The sequence below is a fragment of the Phoenix dactylifera genome, chromosome 9 (genome assembly GCF_009389715.1).
Source record: "Phoenix dactylifera cultivar Barhee BC4 chromosome 9, palm_55x_up_171113_PBpolish2nd_filt_p, whole genome shotgun sequence".
Lineage (NCBI taxonomy): Eukaryota > Viridiplantae > Streptophyta > Magnoliopsida > Arecales > Arecaceae > Phoenix > Phoenix dactylifera.
In genome coordinates, this window is record NC_052400.1 from 16,898,348 (window position 1) to 16,917,137 (window position 18,790).

The 18,790-nt window shown below is 37.0% G+C and overlaps 1 protein-coding gene and 1 long non-coding RNA gene across 6 annotated transcripts; one reads left to right on the plus strand and one right to left on the minus strand.

Annotated features, from left to right (window-relative positions):
- Window positions 1–1,888: 1,888 nt before the first annotated feature.
- LOC103717934 (probable lactoylglutathione lyase, chloroplastic) lies at window positions 1,889–16,878 on the plus strand. 3 transcript variants are annotated; one of them, XR_005513388.1, is made up of 10 exons: window positions 1,889–2,289; window positions 3,109–3,313; window positions 3,418–3,542; window positions 3,897–3,961; window positions 9,961–10,173; window positions 10,287–10,334; window positions 11,269–11,376; window positions 11,556–11,696; window positions 14,017–14,134; window positions 15,919–16,878. XR_005513388.1 is itself a non-coding variant. In XM_008806552.4 (9 exons), the coding sequence occupies exons 1-9, from the start codon at window positions 1,905–1,907 to the stop codon at window positions 14,056–14,058; spliced, it is 1,332 nt and encodes a 443-aa protein (XP_008804774.2). In that variant the 5' UTR covers window positions 1,889–1,904; the 3' UTR covers window positions 14,059–14,607. The 3 variants fall into 3 exon arrangements, 1 of the variants encoding a protein (XP_008804774.2); XR_005513387.1 differs by lacking the exon at window positions 15,919–16,878 and adding an exon at window positions 14,772–15,005; XM_008806552.4 differs by lacking the exon at window positions 15,919–16,878 and having other exon boundaries at window positions 14,017–14,607.
- LOC113463590 lies at window positions 5,808–16,231 on the minus strand. Of its 3 annotated transcripts, none has more exons than XR_005513391.1 (2): window positions 16,104–16,228; window positions 5,808–6,179 (listed from the first exon to the last, which is right to left on the minus strand). It is a non-coding gene; the product is annotated as an uncharacterized LOC113463590 (long non-coding RNA). The 3 variants fall into 3 exon arrangements; XR_005513390.1 differs by having other exon boundaries at window positions 5,808–6,163; window positions 16,104–16,225; XR_005513389.1 differs by lacking the exon at window positions 5,808–6,179 and adding an exon at window positions 14,229–14,517 and having other exon boundaries at window positions 16,104–16,231.
- Window positions 16,879–18,790: the final 1,912 nt, after the last annotated feature.

Below are 18,790 nucleotides of genomic sequence, written 5' to 3' on the forward strand. Positions count from 1 at the left end.
ATTACTATTATGCTATATTAACATAATATTATTTTATATTACAATAATATTATACTATATCGTATATTTATGTATTAATTTATGTTATGTTTTATTATGTTCTGTTGTATAATACTATGCAATGTCTTTTATGGTAATTTTGTCATACAAAAGTACTTTCTCAGTTTGTTTACCAAACACAAAACAAAGTACCACAGCACTTTACGAATGTAGTTACCAAACAGCAAACAGCTTTTTATAACAGCTCTACTTCAGACAGCTCTACTTCCAACAGCTCTACTGCCAGCAGCTCCCCCAAACAGGGCCTTAAATCTCAAGTGACACCAAGCTCTCCATGCTACACTGCAGGTTTGAATTTTTCATACATCAGCATTTCTTTGCACTCACTAGGGTATCTAAAATCACTTTAGGATAGTGATCTTGGACCGAAATTTGGAGACTAAAAATATCCCTTAGTCCGGTGGAACAAATTGATATACTAATATACCTAATATATTATATCAATATTATATTATATTGATGTTACATATTTATATTTATAATATATATTACATTATATTATATTGTTAATTTTATTATTATTCAATTATAAATAAAATTATAAAATAGAAATATATTATTATTCTTTATATTTATGTTATTAAATTATTTAATATATTACTTCTATTTGCCTTATTTTTTTGATCAAAATAAATATTAGTATTAAAAATATATATATATAAGTATAAATGAAATATTAATCTATAATAACAATTATATGTTTTTATAGAATTTATAATTTCTAGTTTTAATAAATATATTTTTATGAAATATATTAATAATTAATATATTAATAAATATATTTCCATAATTTATTATAGTATATATGATTAATAAATATATTTTATGAAATATATTTGAGATAGTTTTGGTATTATATAGTTAGCAATCTTGAATTTCTATGAAATATCAAATAGATTACTTATGGATATTCAAGGATTTTTAATCGCTAGAATATTACATACTATCTCAGATCACTGGGATCAAATTATCTCATGATAAACATCACCTCTGTGATATTATTTAGATCACCAAACGCCCCCATAAAGTATAAATATTGAACTGCTTGGAAACATAATTTTATTGTTTGGGCAGGATCATGGATAGAGTTTAAAGAACAGAAAATGAGCAATAAGTATGCTTCAATGTCATCTACATCGATATGATGACCTTGGGACATAATAGGCTTATTTCAAGTCCTCTTATTCTTCTCTTCTTTTCAGTCCAGTAGCTTCCTCCTTTTTTTTTCTCTCAATATCGTAGGAGGCTTGGGTCTCAAAATCGAAGGAAAATATATAGGGCAGAACCGGTAAGGAAAGTTGAGGAGGAAGGTCCATGGAAGGATAAAGATACAGATTAGTATGTACCTCAACAAGCCAAGAAGTTGACTATTTTGCCTCCCTTGAGGTGTGGGAAACATAGAAGTAGTTGAGTTTGCTCCGCATCATCCAAGTATCCCATGTATGAGACATAAGATTGTCTTATTTGACAGCCATTCATCTCCATAATTGAATATTCGAGAAAGTACGTGATACGAGCTAAAGGCTTGAATATAGATACCTTTCTATAGGATTTGAAAAGGGATAAGATCAGATGCAATTGGAACTCTCTAGTTTTCAGAAATTCAGATCAGGCCAAGATAAAAGCTAAACACTGCCATGTGATACTGTGTTGATTGGATGATACAACGGTAACTTGGACTGGAAATGGTGCTATTGAAAGGGGGCCAAAGAGAAATTATTGGTTGGATCGGATTTACTGTGGATGAATGCAAGTAAATTTGGACATGCCAAAAAAAAAAGAGAGTAAAAAAAAAAAAAAACAGCAAAGAGGGAGGCCGGGCACTACGTTCTCCATGTCGGCTTATGGTTGGGATGGTCCACCAGATCAGCAGTGGATCTGAGGCAACTAAATTTTTATCTCGGTCGAGGGGGCTTTCGTTTTCGTGGTTTTGGTTTGGAGAATCTCTTATCGATCTCTACCGCGCTGCTCACGTGACACCTCAGATAGCTCGGATAGAGAAAGCGAGGGATTCCAGCACCGACGAGAAACTCGAAGCCCGACCCAGCGAAACCAAAGAGCCGGTCTCCCGGCCGATGATGAGGATCCTCCCGATGGCCGCCGCCTCCTCCTCCCTCCAACTCGCCGCCCTCCGCCCCCGTTCGCCCTTCTCCTCCGCCGTCCAGCTCGCGTGCCTCGATATCCCCTTCGCCCCTTGCCGCCCCCTCGCTCTCTTCCATCTTGGCAGCGGTGAGCTCTCCGTCCCGCCGGGATTCTTTTGTCGAACTGGACACCTTATTCTCTTTCTCATCATCTCTAACCTTCCTCACGGATTCTTGAAGGATTTCGACTTTTTGTCCTTTACAATTCTCGGTCGATACATGAGCTATGTTTTGGTTCTTTTGACTTGGTCGGGATTTGATGAGACTGAGTTCACATTATCGTAAGGTTTTTTTTTTTCCAGTGTTTTGAGCGTTTTTCTAAGATGCAGATATGCTCTCCGTAACTGATTATTAAACAGGAACTTCTGATTTGATCATCTATCTCGCCCTTTTTCTTCTCAAAGTTACGTCTTTTGGTATTAATATATACGGGTTATGCAAGAAATCATCAGTGAAGATTGGAGATAGCTCGACCTGTGGTTTCTTTTTGATTTTTTTTTTTTTGATGGGCAATTTCTTTGGAGCGAGCCCTATGGTTATTCAAAAAGTAGTGCAGCTTCTGTGATTCAAAGCGACTTTGTTGGACCTGCTTACTGAACTGAATGGAAGTTCGTAGATACAATCCAGTCGACAAAATCTTTTTATAGGAAGTCGGAGTCAATCTCAAAATTCATCTGAAACACTAGGACTGATATTGTAACTTATTGCTAATACCTGCACCCAGTATTAGTTTTTGTTACATACTGGAAGTCATGTGCTATGTATATCTGTATATGTTTATTTATTTATGTATTTATTTCATTGGTTTTGATTAATGGCAAGTTAAAGAAGAAGGGAATCTGGGTCTTTTTAGATATTCTTCTTTTCTGGTCTCTGAGCTGTTGACTTTTTGGGTGTGATCATACAGCTATGCATCATGAGCAGTTGTTTGGAATAAAACCTTTTAGGTTGATAAGAAAAGCGAATGGTATAGAGGCCAGTGCTGCTGGAAATACCACGACACAAGCAAGCACCACCATTAGTCAAGAAGAGGCCTTAGAGTGGGTGAAAAAGGACAAGCGGAGGCTTCTACATGTTGTTTATCATGTTGGGGACTTGGACAAGACAATAAAGTATCTTTTTTCCTGGATTCTATCTCTCCTCTACCATGAAGATCTTGTCTTTAATTTATAGGCACATGGCTTCCTCTAAATTTTTCTTTGTCCAATTGGTGTAGGTTCTACACAGAATGCTTAGGAATGAAGTTGCTGCGAAAGCGTGACATTCCTGAGGAAAGATACACAAATGCTTTCCTTGGATATGGGCCTGAAGACTCACATTTTGTTGTTGAACTCACTTATAGTAAGATACCTACATTATATCTTCTTGATGTCATGACACTTTAAAGTGTTAATTATCCCTTTAGATATTTCTTGTTATGTCATAGTTATCTTTGCTTTGTACTCTTAATAGTTCATTAATTGTTGGCTTTCTATTTTTTTTGATTCTGCATGTTTTTATATCCATGTGGTTTAAACTCAACTGAATTCAACTCAACTAAGCCTTAATCCCAATCTAGTTGAGGTCCGCTACATGAATCCTTTTCTTCCATTTCACTCGGTTTAGTGCAATACTTTTTGAAAGATGTTGAGATACAATATTCTTATACATTGTTGCGGTTTCTGATGAAATTTTGTTTGTTATGAATATTGGCAGACTATGGGGTTGACAAGTATGATATTGGAACTGGTTTTGGTCACTTTGGTATTGCAGTTGAGGATGTAAGGTTCTGCTCCCATAAATTAGTATACTTTAATCATGTGTCTGGGTTTTATGCATGCATTGTGTTTGCATATAACCTTGTACTTCTGTTATATTCATTTCTCTTTAAATGGTTGAATGGAGATTCACATAAAAAATCATTATGTACTATCAGATTTTTGTTTTATATTAGTTTTTGTGCTTACGGGTAATCTATTGGTGCCTTACTGATTATGTTACTACTGATGCCTTGATATTATATGTCCCTGTGCTTATTAAAAGTGGGCTTTTTTTTTCAGAAAAAAATCTTGTTTGCAAAGAACTCGGTATATATCAATTTTTTTATACACTATATCAACTAGAGAATGAAGTGCATCCAAATAACTATATAATAACTCTTTGTTGCAAATTAAAATTATAGCATGTGTGACCGACTTTTCTTGCCTTACTAACTAATTGTATGACTATGGAAATTTATGGAATTGACTTGAATGGCTCGAAAGAAATCTAATGTATACAATGATCCTATACATACAACTAGAAATGTTAATCACTGATAACTATCTGGTAGATACTTGAAACTTGAATGGCCATGGTCTTGTCCTAGAGTATGAGTACAATACTTGTACAAATATCGTGTGTTTTGAACATTATAACACACTTATGATATAATGAAATGTCTGATGCATCCCTTAAGCCTAGAGATGTTAAATCATTGATAACTATCTGATAAGATTCCTGAAACTTGAAAGTGTGTGTGTACTACAACTTGCCTGAAAAGAAGTATGTATTATGTGCTGCTTGATAGACTAGTTGTTGAGAGACAAAACAAGAGAACTCTAAGACTCCAAAAGGAAAATGTTGGAAGACAATGAAGAAATGGAGGATAGTGATTGAGGAGACACATTTGGGGGATATGTCCAAGAAGCAAGTCTTGAACACTTAAAAGTTCAGAAGTCAAAGGAGTTGAGGGGAAATAAATTTAGGGAACATGAAGAAAAATATGAAGGAAACAGAAAACTTGCACACCAAGAAGGGGGGGGGGGTGAGATAGAGGAGACCTTGGTCCTGATTGGACTCAACATAATAAATAATTGGGTTGGCTTGGGAGGTAAACCCAGTTCATGATAGTGGAGAATAGGATTATGAACTTTGAATGCCCAAGGAGATGATGAAGCAGGACCAGAAGGATCGGTAGATACCAGTCTTAGATGTTGAATGCCTTTTGTTGGAGCTGACCAATAATAAAAAAGACAGGCAAGAACAACTCTGAAATTATGTAGCTTAATCAACTCTGATGATTATTGGTAGATTTGAAATTGATTTTGAGCTGACCAGGAGATTCTGGTTCACACTCTTATTATGTGGATTAGAGACATCGGCGGTTGTTGATTGGCAATGCTATAATAATAGTTTGATGGCTGCGTCTAACAAAGTACCTATGTGCTCATTTTGATGTGATTTGAAGGCAATTTTAACTAAGACTTGTTAGTTTAGATCCACAATGACATGTCAACATGTGTCAATAGGGGAGAGAGAGTAGGGCGAAAGAAGGATAGTGGATTGGCATTAAAAAGGTGAAGAGGTGAGAGAGAAACGAAGGAGGGATAGATAGCAAGGAGGGAGTGAGAAGCTGAGATACTATCACAGAAACACCACCATGGCCTGTAGCCCGCTGCAACATGATGCCATGAGGGAGTGAGAAGGTGAAGTACTTGCCATGGGAACATCAACATGCCATGAAGTCTGCTATTATCGTGACATGACAATCGACCGCTGCTGCTATCTCTGATTATAGTCTCTGCAGTCCACTGCCATTGCAAGGCATCTCCTGTGTCCTCCCAAAAAGAAAGAAGGGAAGTGAAGTAAATCAAAGAGGGCATCAAAATGTTGCCCATACTCTTTTGCGTAAAAACACCTAATATAGGGTAACCTTTTACTTAGTCATCAAGTCATACATAAATCCCTATAGAAATCCTTAAGCTATAATAAAATGAAAATTGACCTGGGCCCAGCTCAATAGACAGTAATGACCTGGGTCTAGTCAACAACTTTGAATGGCCCAAACCTAACTCTAAGTATGCAATATTTTCAAATTTAAGATAATTTAAACAATCATTTTGCCTGCTATCTCTCCTGGTATCTTTTCTTTCCTTCTTGCCTAATCAGATGCTTGGATACGTGTCTGAATCTTTCACTATCTTGCCCATGTCCATGCAATCCTGCAGGGTACATCATCTGTTCACTTTATGAATTTAAACTTTTCATAGTGATCCATATAACAATGTTTCCAAGTATTGACACCACAAACTTCTGGAACTAGTGTTCGATGACCTGTAAAATGCAAGCTGTGGCCCTCGTATGTATGATAGGACTACAACACATCTAAAACAATGCATGTACATAAAAATGCAATATTTTGCAGCAGCTCACAACTATAATAATTCACAAAATAGAAATATTAATAAGAAATCATTATATATTGCAGCCAAACCTATAGGAGTGTCAATGAAGGCTAAATAATTCTGGAGATTTTAGAAATTTCATCAACTAGAGAACCTTGGTTAATGTATGTTTTGGCACAAAAGCAAGAGAAAGTCCCATGTTAGTTTCCTTTTAAGCTCATGAAGGTGAAGACATATGTGCACATTTTCAAGCCATCATCTATCATTTCCTTACTTTTCTCAGCTTGGACTTATTTGTCTGATACCATTACTTGAGTTCAGTTTGGCTATTGCCTATTGGAGATTGAACTAGATGCTATCATACATGGTTGCTGACAAGGGAACATATTGCAGCTTTGGCAGTATTTAAAATCCCTAATTTTAATCTTTGCCCATTCCTTGAAGCTTCACATACACCTGAGAAAACCATGTTGCTAAAAGAGCTTCCTTATTTGTCAACATATATGTATAAACTCACAGATGTTTAGTTATGTAGAATATGATGCTGAAACACTGAAGATGATTAGTTTGATCTTTACACAGGGCTGTTTTCTATTTATGCCAAAATATCAATAGTTACCTATATGCATCAACCTTTTCCTATTGACTTGCAAAACTCAGGGAAACAAACCCTATCATGTGACCCGTTGTTTCAGCTTTATTCTAGCCATTTGAGAATCAATATGAGTGCCTCCTAGATACCCTTACAATCTGAAAATTATAACAGAAAAAGAAAGGAAAAATGATTAGTCTGTTATATTGTTTTCTAATATATGATCCTAGAGCATAAATGACTTTGCAACCAAAAAACTTCAATTGCAAAAACCAGAACATCAGAAAAGAAAGGACAACAAAATGCAAGAAAGAAGCCTTTCACATTGGGATGAAAGGCTTTAATCATTAGAAAAGTAAAACATATGCTCATAGCGGATTGAAAAGCATATGTTGATTGGAAAATAGTTCACATTGAATTTTAACTACAACGTTTTGCTTTATCTTAATTCCAGATACAGCTTGAAGCACCATGCCAAGTTGTTTGTATTCTTTTAGGAGTACATATTTGTTTTTGGGCATAAGGCTGGATATTAAATAAAGACATATGAGGCAAGGTTCGCTGTCTCAGTACTAAGCCTCATACCGGTACCATCCTATTACAGTGTCGGTACACGGTATGATACGAGACAACAAGTTATACCGAATGTTGGTACGGTACGAGATTGCATATTGGTTCGGTGCTAGTACAGTACGATTGGTATGGTACGGTACTGACCGCTATTGTAAACCTTGATATGAAGCTTGAGTTGACAAGTCTGCTTGCTTGGAACCTTGATTTAACCTCATGTTTAGCTCCCATAGGGATCACTATTCTATCCAACAGGCAAATATCCCATGGCTATATGTATTATCCAGAGTCACTTTTGTTTCGTGGGCTACTTTTCAGTACTCTTGAAGTGTTGCTATGCTAAAGCCTCATCCATGAGTCGCATCATGATGTTATGCTAGGTTCATTTGGCCGAAATAACACCTTCAGACTTGTAAAAGGGTTTGAGGGTCAGACTAGATAGAGATACGATCTAGAAATATTTCAATCAGTTTGTCATGTTTTATGTACATATTTACCATGGCATGAACTATGTAGTTGCATATTATTTATTATTGCACTTGCAATTTTGCAAAAAATGTAAGCACTTCTGCTTATGGATGTGTATAAATGTAGCCAAATCCTTGAATCCCCCTCTTCGAGGTCTAGAAAATGTGAATCCTTCGACATATATGGATGCCCATCTAATGAGTTCCCTAGAACTGAAATTAGAAGACTATAGACAAATTGATTTAAAAATCAAGCATTTTAATGAGAAAATTCTGTTATATATCAGGGAGCCGTCCTATGGATCATATAACTTCAAACTCATAAGGGTTTAGTAGATGTCAGACAACTGATGCCAAATAAAGTTTTAAGTTATATTTTGTTCTTTGTTGCTTTAAAAAGTCTTCTAAGTTAATTTTGTCGGGATACTTAAGTAGGAGCATGGAGTTTTTCCAATGACTGGAAGTTAACAGTGGACCAAACCTTATCCATCAAGTCCTTTTATCAATTTAACTCCTGCGATGTCCTCTGTCCTTTCTAAAAAAGGTCTTTGAAGTTCTATTGTACTTGAACAAACTAAAATTTTCATGTGGTTTGCTGTCAAGAACCACATCCATACCACCGAGGTGTTGAGGAAGAAAGGCTGGATAGTTTCTTGTACTTGTGCTCTTTGTGGAGCAACAAATGAAACTAGCTCCCACCTCTTCCTTCTTTGTGTTTTTAGCAGGAGTGTTTGTTTCGCTGCCAAGACATTCTTAGGTATCAAGGGCCACCTTCCCACCCTTTTATCCTTGTCGTTGACGGGGAGAGCCAAGCGAATCAAGGAGCCCACCAGATGTGGTTGGGACCAACTAATTGTTCCAATCTGTTGAAATGTTTGCAAGAGGAACTATAGTGTTTCTGCAGAAGAATGGCACCATCATACAAGTTCTTCGTAACGCCCTTTCTGATTTCTTGTCTTGGGGAACCCTCTGTTGCTCAAAGAAAGCCCATGCTCACTCAATTGTCACTGTCTTTCTTCTCTGATGGCCATCTCTTGGTTAACGTTTGTTTCTGCACCTTTTCTGGCTTCTTTCTTTCTTTCTCTGTACTTTACTTTCTTGTTGTAAATTTGTCTTCCTTTGAATAATATTCCCTGAGGTGCAAGGACGTCAATCCTCCTTCCCAATTGCCAAAAAAAAGGAGTTGTTTCAATGCCATTGGATATGAGATCAAATGCAATGGCAAATCAAAGGTCGAACTTTGATGAACAGATTCCCACCATAAAATTCATATTTCCCTTGATTTAGATTTTCTGTTAGTCTATACCAGTTGAAATCCATGTTTACTTAAACATTAATGTACTATATTGTGTCATGCTTGTTTTCTTCAGTGTCTAAATCTCATCAGATATCATGTTGTACTGCACTGAAAACTTGGGGGAAAAAGATATGCAAATCTATGAAAAGAACTAGAATATACATGTGAAAAGAATGATGTAGTTTTATCATAGATTTCATAAATAAAAATTCAGCAGGTTTTGAATATCAAAAGTCCAGCTTTTGTTCATCTAAACAGTACAAATACATCGTAGCTATGCCTTCTGGTGCTTATAACAATAACCAAAACATGTTTGTTATACCATGTCAGTAGCTTTAACTTATAAACTAAAGATTCATCCATGCAATTACTATATGCAAGATGAAAATACACTAATTAAATTATTAAAGTATTCCAGTTAATCTGCTTTTTTATATGTGCTTTATTGAAAGGCAAGAATCTCGAATATGGAAATTACTATATTGTTAAAGATTTTCATTTTTACTGGAGGGATAGGCTAAAACAAGTCATTCAATATGCTCTTTGGAAAATAAAAACTCTTTCAAAATGAAATCAAATAATATCATATCCGTAGGTTTTCAAGTATTTGATCTTTTTATGTAGATATTGTCATATTCACAAGAATATGTCATCATAATGTGAGTATTTGCTTAATCTTTTATAACAGGTTACCAAGACAGTGGATCTTATAAAAGCCAAGGGAGGAAAGGTGACCAGGGAACCTGGTCCTGTAAATGGGGTCAAAACTGTGATTGCCTTTATTGAAGATCCTGATGGCTATAAGTTCCAGCTTTTGGAAAGGGGCCCTACACCAGAACCCTTGTGTCAAGTAATGCTTCATGTAGGAGATTTTGATCGTGCCATTAACTTCTATGAGAAGGTGAGTTCTGTGTGAGGAATTGAGGTTATTTTGTATAGATATGTTTGCCATTTGTCATCAAGTGTTGTTGACTGAGTTTGTCAAGTTCTAAATCAACTCTCACTTTTAAACAGGCATTTGGTATGGAGCTTCTATGCAAACGAGACAGTCCCGAGTACAAGGTAAGTCACTATTCATCATATCATCTTCTTATACATGTATGTCAGCTATATAAATTATAGATCAATCTAATTTGCATGGATTATCCATATAAAATTCTGCAAATTATGCATAGCCAATCATACTAACAACTAATTTTCAGCCATATAAATGATTGATTAATCTAGTTGATTGTAGTCAAGGTTCTAAATACGGTGGGATGGCTTCATCCTAGTTTCTCTGTGGAATGAGATACCCACGTACCAACACACAAGACAATCGATATTCTGTGACTCATGTCCCAGTCCATTTCTTGACTCATCCTGTCCTGACACTTGGATGGTGCCCCATCTCGAGACTCAGAATGGGAGGATGCCCCACTGTCACACTAGTATCAAAAATCTTGATTGTAATGGAAGTTGTGTATGCCTTTTCTTTCCCTTTGGTGCATGGTGGTAGATGGATGCATGTGTGAGCATGCATGCATGCTTCATCTTCCAAGGCCAAATCTGGGTTCTTTATACACATTATACCATTTCATTTTTGTATTCTTTATTACAACTGATATTAATGCCTTAATCTTCAGCTTTCTATATATTGTCCAAATTTCTAGGAGCCTTATTCACCGACATCAATAACATACTCTTCTTTCATAGATCTAACCATCATTGACTGAAACCATATCCACTGTTAACCCACATTTTTGAATTTGTTGATATCCTGATAACTTCATTTTGAGCCTAAACTGCTATGTAGGTTGTTTTATGTGATGTACCAACTCTGACCATCTATTTTGTGTCAATATCATCCTTTTATCTTCTCTTTTATGTTTCTTAATTTTTTTTATCTCTGTGTTCCTCAATATATTTGTTTATTAGCGCATAATTATTTCTCTTACCTAGTAGCCATGGTTCATTTCAACCTTTTTGATTTATATTTGCTTGTATCTATTTTCAGTGTACCATAGCAATGATGGGATATGGTCCTGAGGATAAAAATGCAGTGCTGGAGTTGACCTACAACTATGGGGTTAAAAAATATAACAAAGGAAATGCCTATGCACAGGTAATGTTTATTTTTCACATGTGACGTGCATTTACAGTTGATAACTCGGTGATGCCATTTTTGTGACTCCTATCACAAATTTTTTTCTGTATGGTTACAGTATCCGTCATATGTTAATTTTTACTGTGCATTTTTCTCTGATTACATTCTATGGCAATTAACACTTCATACCCTGTCAGATTGCAATAGGCACGGATGATGTTTATAAAACTGCAGAAGCAATAAAACTGTATGGGGGAAAAATTACTCGGGAACCAGGTCCTTTACCCGGCATTAACACGAAAATCACTGCCTGCTTGGATCCTGATGGCTGGAAAACGGTATGGTACCAACATTTTTTTTACTTTGTTGTTGATTCATCTGGCTTTAAAGTAATTTTTCTTCCTGCACTTCTCCAGAAAAGTTCTATACTTCTACTTATGTGTTAAAATAGTTTTCCCCTACACTTTTGTTTTATATCATGTAGTTTAAAAAGATTTCTCCATGCCATTTCATTTACACTGGCATGGATGTTATTGGATATGGTGGCATAAGCACATAATTACTAACTTCTTGGTCCAATATTTTCGCTTATTAGTCACGATTTCTGTGAGGCAGCTTGGGCTGGATCTTTGCCGACTTCGCCCCTCCTCTAATGATGGAAACAGATTTTATAGATGAGTTGGCTGTTCAGTTGTCTGATTAAGGTTTACTTGTAAGGAAGATCTAGAGTTTCTTTTTTTTTGTGTGTGTGTAGTGGCCTTGTCATAGGTTCCAAACAAAAGTATACCATATCATACCGAATCGGACGGTACAAGGGTACCAAACTAGGTGGTATAGAGGTACCAAATAGGACAGTAAGGGATACCATGCTGTACCGGTTTGGTACCGACATGCAGTACGGGAGTGTATCGATACTTAGTATGCCGAACCGGCCTCCATATCTGATGTACTGACACAGTAACAAGATGGCATCGATATAGGGCCTGGTATAGAGATGGCATACCTTGCTTTGAGCTATGTTTTGGACTATTATAATAGGACCATTTTGAAGACAAAAATTTTAAAAATCTACCGATGTTGTTTATTATGTTAGAACAACAATTTATAGCCATTCTAACTGCATACAACAACCTATAGCAGTGGCACAAGTGCAATGAATCTGAATCATGGTCTGCCGTACCAGGCCGTACCGGCCGGTACGTACCGGTCCGGCCTGGGACCGGTACCGGATCAGCGTGAAATCCGATATCGGTAATTTATTGCTGAAGAACCGGTTCGGACCGGTACGGACCGGTATGGGACCGGTATGCCACCGGTTCGGACCGGTACGCCACCGGTACGGGACCGGTTTCGTACCGGTCCGGGACGCCACCGGTACGCCGACCGGTACCGGTACGGCGGACCTTGATCTGAATACTAATTTTTTGTTTTAAAATAATGTTAGATTAGATTTCAAAATTTTGTATTCAAATTTTGAAACAATGACAGTGTAATAATTGTTATGATGGCTATTTTTTTCCGATAGAATAACTGCTGCTATGATCTTGCTAATGGTTGCGACACATGTATGATGGCCATTATTTGTAAATGTACTTGAACAAAACCATGATAATAATTCTTATAACAATAATATTGACATTGTGTTTCTGTTTTTGCATGTGTGGATAATTAATTTAATGACTCTGGAACTCTTATGGCAGCATTTGCCAATAGGTATCTGGCTTGAGTAATATAAATACCAAAATCAATTCCAAGCTGTGTATTGGAGTGCAGCCAAACCAAGTTGATTTGGCTCTTCAGTTGTTTATTTTTCCATGGTAGTCTTTTTTTACTTCTCTAGGTCAAGTCTCTAAGTATGTTGCTTTACAGAGTAGTTATATTATTTTGTATCGAGCATGGTCGTCGGAACTGTCTCAAACTGGACGGTTCGGGGCGTACCGAGCCGTACCAACGACAGACCCAGACGATTCCGGCAACCGAAATGAAAAACCGTCGATGGAGGGAGAGAAGGAGAAGAAAAGAGGAAAAAAGAGAGAGCGAGCGGGGAGGGAGAGAGAGGGAGGGAGGTGGAGGCTGGCCGGCGAGCCACGCGGAGAAGGCGGAGGAGACTGACTTCACTTAAAAAGTGCGAAATTAAAAAGGGGCCTCCTCTGGGATCCCTGTTTCGAACAAAATAAGGGAGCCGGAGGCGGAGCGCCTCCTCCGTCGGTCTCCGCCACCCTCCTCCCTTCCTCCCTCTCCCCCCTTCTCTCTCTTTTCCTCTCTCACATTCTCCCTCTCCCCCACCTCCTGTACTGTGTCGGTATGGGCCGGGTATGGAACGGTACAGGAGCGTGAAGGCAACCGGTCTAGGCTCCGGTTCCGGCACAGCAGATCTTGGTATCGAGAGTGTAAGATGTATGTAGCACATAATGTTTAGCAGGCATTATGAAGTTGTAGTGCATTTCTAATGCAATAAGCCACTACTAGAAGGCAGATCATTTCCTATATTGATTATTTTTTCCTTTTCCCCAACCTTTTACCTCTTAACAATTTTCCTGTTCCAGTTTAACATTTTGGCATCATATTGTTTATATGCTGTGGATGTATTAGTAGAATCTGTATTCATGACTTAAACAATATTTAATGACATGGATTCCAATTGTTTTTCTTTTGCAGGTCTTTGTTGACAACATAGATTTTGCCAAGGAACTAGAGTGAACCAATTGTCATGCTGAGATTGTCAAGGAATGTCTGGCCTCTGATCACTTAATGCAGCCTTTGCCAGTCAAGTCTTGTAAATGCACCAAGTCCCTGATCTCACTCTGTAGATAAGTCATTCCACCATTAAGTAACAAGCATCATCCATATAGCTCGGTGCGGATGTTCGATTTTGATGCAATTTTAATCTATCATCATGTTAATCTAGTTTGCCTCCAACTCATTTTTATTATATTTGTTCTGCTCATTAACTTGACATGGCAACATTCTTGTTGGCATGACAATTCAACATCTGGCATGTGCCTTCAATCCAGATCTGTTGGTCACGTTTGTTTTTGCATTCAAATTTAATTATCCTTTTGGGTGTTTCGATCCCAAAATAAGCTCTTTGATGGTGGCTATCTTTCATTTCTCTGCTGGGCCATGCTGGGATATTAGAGCAGACATCAAGAACAATACCTGAAAAAATTGCATCACTTAGTTTCATGTACCGTATTATCTAAAACTCTGTATGAATTATGCTACCAATCTTACTTTTTTTCTTCTTCACGAAGGTCCCAGCCATGTGTGTGCTTTTCATCTTAACAAACACTTGTATTTTTTTTTTAATGGATAGGTCTAAAGCAATATCAATCATATACAAAATCAAACTTATGGTTTATGCATAGTTTACCTGCCAACTGGAGTTTATGTATACTGAAACTTGTTTGCAGTGTCCTGCCAAAAGAGTCCACTCAGTCTTGTTTGATGGGAAAGTCCACTCAGTCTTGTTTGATGGGAAAGTCCACTCAGTCTCTGCTACTAAGCCTTGCATTAGTTTGAAATAAATATTTTTAATTAAAACTTTCTAGAGATCGGAAGAGTTGTGTATATTTAGTTCTCACAGCTTTCACACAGCTTACTCCAGTGTCTGGATAGACTGTGTATGCACAATTTTAGGTAAATTTAATCCTTGTGTTGTTTTACAGGGGTTATGGTGTCTGTTCTATGTCCTCTAAATATAGCTGTCATTTAGTTTTGAGATGGCATTATGGCGCTGTTGTGTGCTGGGAAAATATCCATTATATATGTGCTTCTCCCTTTGGAAAGCTGTACACTTTCTTGTGCGTTTAAGAAGATCTACCCCTCTGGAAACAAAAGTCAAGGCTGATGAGCATCCCTCTGATTCTTTGTTTTCTCCTGCTAATGCTGCACTCTGAATTTCCTAATGTTGTATTGCCCTCAGTGTTGCTGCCCCACGTAAGACTGCATTAAAACAGATTATGCCAGAGAACTCTACCCATTACTATTTTGCAACGGATGGCATGATTTGGTATCATAACCATTTTACAGGAACCTCGTAGTGGAGATTTTAATTCTAGTGTTCCTACATTTTGCATAACTGGCCACTTTTGTGATACTTGTTAGTAATTGCTCATGGACTCTGCCATATTTTTCTGCTGGGTAAACTGATATTAGCGCACTATATTGGACTTGAAGTCAAAATAAGTCTAGAAAACTACCGATTTATTTGTTATTATGCAAATCATACATTAAATGTTTAGACTGCATGGTTTGATTTTTCGTCCTATCAGGGTTAAGCTGTTTGAACTCTGAGCTGGAATCAATCTGGCCTGCATAGTTTGTGTTATATATTGAGGAAACCCCCAATCATCTTCTTCAAGTGATTAGATCATATTCTTTTTTATAGAAGGTTTTAGCTGCAAATTTTGAAAAACTATATGATTACTTATCCTACCATTGTTATCTATTTAGATCCTCTGGAGGACCATAAGCGTATTCTATTTGTATAAGATAAGAGGTTAGATGATTTGGCATTTAAAGTTAGACCTGATATATGGAGCTTTCTACGATGGGCAGGATGACTGTAGACAAAAAATTGGGATGGCGGAACGGGATAGGCGGAAGTACTAGACCAAAATTTGCAGTTGGACCTGAAAGTTAGAGCATGGGCAAGACTTATGGGTTACGTTTTTATGTTTGCTTAAATCCTGCTAAATCAAACCCTTGAGAGTTGAGAGTGAACTTATTCAAAGAAGAGATACCTGTTGCAGCTCCAGCAGTCAAGTGTCATGATATCTCCACTTGTCTGTACGTTAACGGCAGGGTGGGTTACCGACAAGATCTGCTCATGACGGGCCCCAAAAGCTTGAGCCATCGCTGCGCAGTGATGCCACCAGTGCTGCAGCAGAAGCAATGGCTGCTGTAATCTTTGAACCAGAGTTGGTTTTTTCTCTCTCTCCCCACCCATCGTCTCCCCTCGTGGCAACCCACCAAGGAGCTGGACGTTTGGACGAGTTAAAATGAAAAGTTCAGTTCATACCTATATGATCTCTTGGAGAGATGGGAGGGCCAGTGCCAATTGATTCAGTTGGCGCCGGTGGTGTAATTGTCGGCTTTTTCAGTGAAGCTCCATCTTCATATCTGGCTTTAGCCAGGGCATTCAGAACATTCTTCAGCTGAGGGCGGGGCTGGTGAACTGAAGTTTGGTTTCTGCATGCATGTGGATTCTGAAGGACCGCTGCTTTCAAGCATAGCAAGGGGCTTTCGAGATCTCTGCGGCAGATGGGCTCTATGACTTTGCAAGGAACTACAAGCTCTCCGTAGGAGTTTCAGGAGCCTGCAGCGATGACGAATGCCAGCTTACGAGGCCTTCCTCTTCAATGTTCTCCAGCTGCTCAGATGGGCACTTGAGATGATTGACGCTGATATGAACTTTGATCCAGGGCCTCAAATAATTGCACCCTTGGATTGAAACAGTGACACAAAGTTAAAGGTATTAGCATATATTTAATGAAATGATGGAAACAAAACATATGTGAAGCAAAGATATCGATTTAACAGTCAGAGATTTATGAGCCAAATTCTTTAGTAATATCCACTAACAAGTAGAACGTGTGTCAAACCATACTCTACGTGGGTGTATGTGCGCCGGCCCTCTCTGTCTTATCCCTATAAAGAGTTCGCTCTAGTTTGGGAAGCAGCGTGTGCCGTCATTGGTTGGTTTGGTGGGCCCCCAGATCCAAATAGTATGGGCCTTGCACATGAAAGCTCATTTTCGAACATTTAGTTAACATACGCTACAGAATCCTGAACTTGGGAACACGAAGCCATTGTAATATTTTAGAAGAGAATAAGAACAGTGGTTTCCGAGCTTCCCACTGTTTTGATTGATATATAAATATGTATGTAGACTTGGCTACACTCAATTGAATCTCCACTCAGATTTAATTAAGGCCCCATCAAATGATGATTGTCCTACATCGACGATCCATGAAGTTGGATATGATTTATTACCTTTTAAACCACTCGTATACCAAAAATTATAGAATTTGAAGATCTCTAATCCATGCATTAAATCTATTTTTTTGACTATCTAATGTAATACTAAATTTCTACAAATTATATAATTTTTGGTACATAAGCAAATAAGAGATAGCAAATTGCATCTAACGGCTCAAATCATTCATGTGAGACTCTTATCATTCAATCTACCTGCAAACTATGGTATCATTCAAACTAAGGTTTTTTTGGTAGTTTGGTTTACTTATTATATGACCACCTTGTTCTTTGCTTTGGTTCACTTCCTACAGTCCTTGGAAGATAAAACCATGACCATATTTTGCATCGCTGTAGCCATAATGAAGACAATGGGGCATCCCCATTTGGCAAGTCCACACTCTATTCCACTCTAATAAAGCTCTAGGACTACCATCTAACAACCATACAACAAAAATAAGAAAGCAAATCATTCTCTCGTCACCATAGCATGCTCAATGCTATCAATAGTGACTAAAATACAGCATATGCATGTCAAAAAAAGAGAGGATTATTTGATGAATGGCTATCATCCGTAATCCACCTGCAAATAAAAATTGCGTTAGAGAGAGGTGGTCAATTGTACCACACCCTAGGGCTTAGATCCAGGTTGTAGGTCGCAACCAAGACAATCAGGAGACCGAGGTTGTAGATTGTTGCGGAGATGATAAGGAAAACAGTCTGGAGGTAATACAACCGAGGAGCATGAAATTACATGAGTGCACACACCACCAAATGAAAAGCTAGGCATAATGCCATGACTCAATTCCAGCCACTCCACAATTGGTAAAATATTGGGGTTCTAAACAAAAGATCTTAGGCTCTTTTTCGGCAAAACTTTTGAAGGGATAGAAAGCATTTTTGATATTCGGTAAAAAAAAATCTAGCAGCGCTTTTAACCTTACAAAAAAGAAGCTCTATTTTAAAGCTTCTTCCCTTTCTAGTAGGTATCGAGAAACTGTTTTAGCTTTAATAAAATTTTTGTGATAGACCAAAATGCCTACAAACAATCTCATAATTATCATCATATCATACCATATCATATTATTCTACTGTAAATATATAATGACATATTATACAACATAATTATATTATTATATTACACTATTATTATTATAATAATATACTAATAAATTACTATATTATATCATATCATATTGTTATACTATAAGTATAATATTATATTACATTATACTATATAATATTACTATATTACATTATATTATAATAATAATATACTATATAATATTATTATATTATATTATACCATACTATTCCATACTATAACAAATTATACATCAATAATATACAATATTATATTACACTATTATAATAAAATTATATTGTATTTAAAATATTATATCACATTATATTATACTACAATAATATTATATTATGTAATAATGTGTAATAT

Excerpts from the sequence above, each read along its gene's own strand:
- LOC103717934 (XM_008806552.4), top strand. The coding sequence starts at position 1,905 with ATGGTTGGGATGGTCCACCAGATCAGCAGTGGATCTGAGGCAACTAAA. Across the intron at positions 3,314-3,417 it reads GACTTGGACAAGACAATAAA|GTTCTACACAGAATGCTTAG; the intron begins GTATCTTTTTTC and ends CAATTGGTGTAG. Across the intron at positions 11,377-11,555 it reads AAGGAAATGCCTATGCACAG|ATTGCAATAGGCACGGATGA; the intron begins GTAATGTTTATT and ends ATACCCTGTCAG.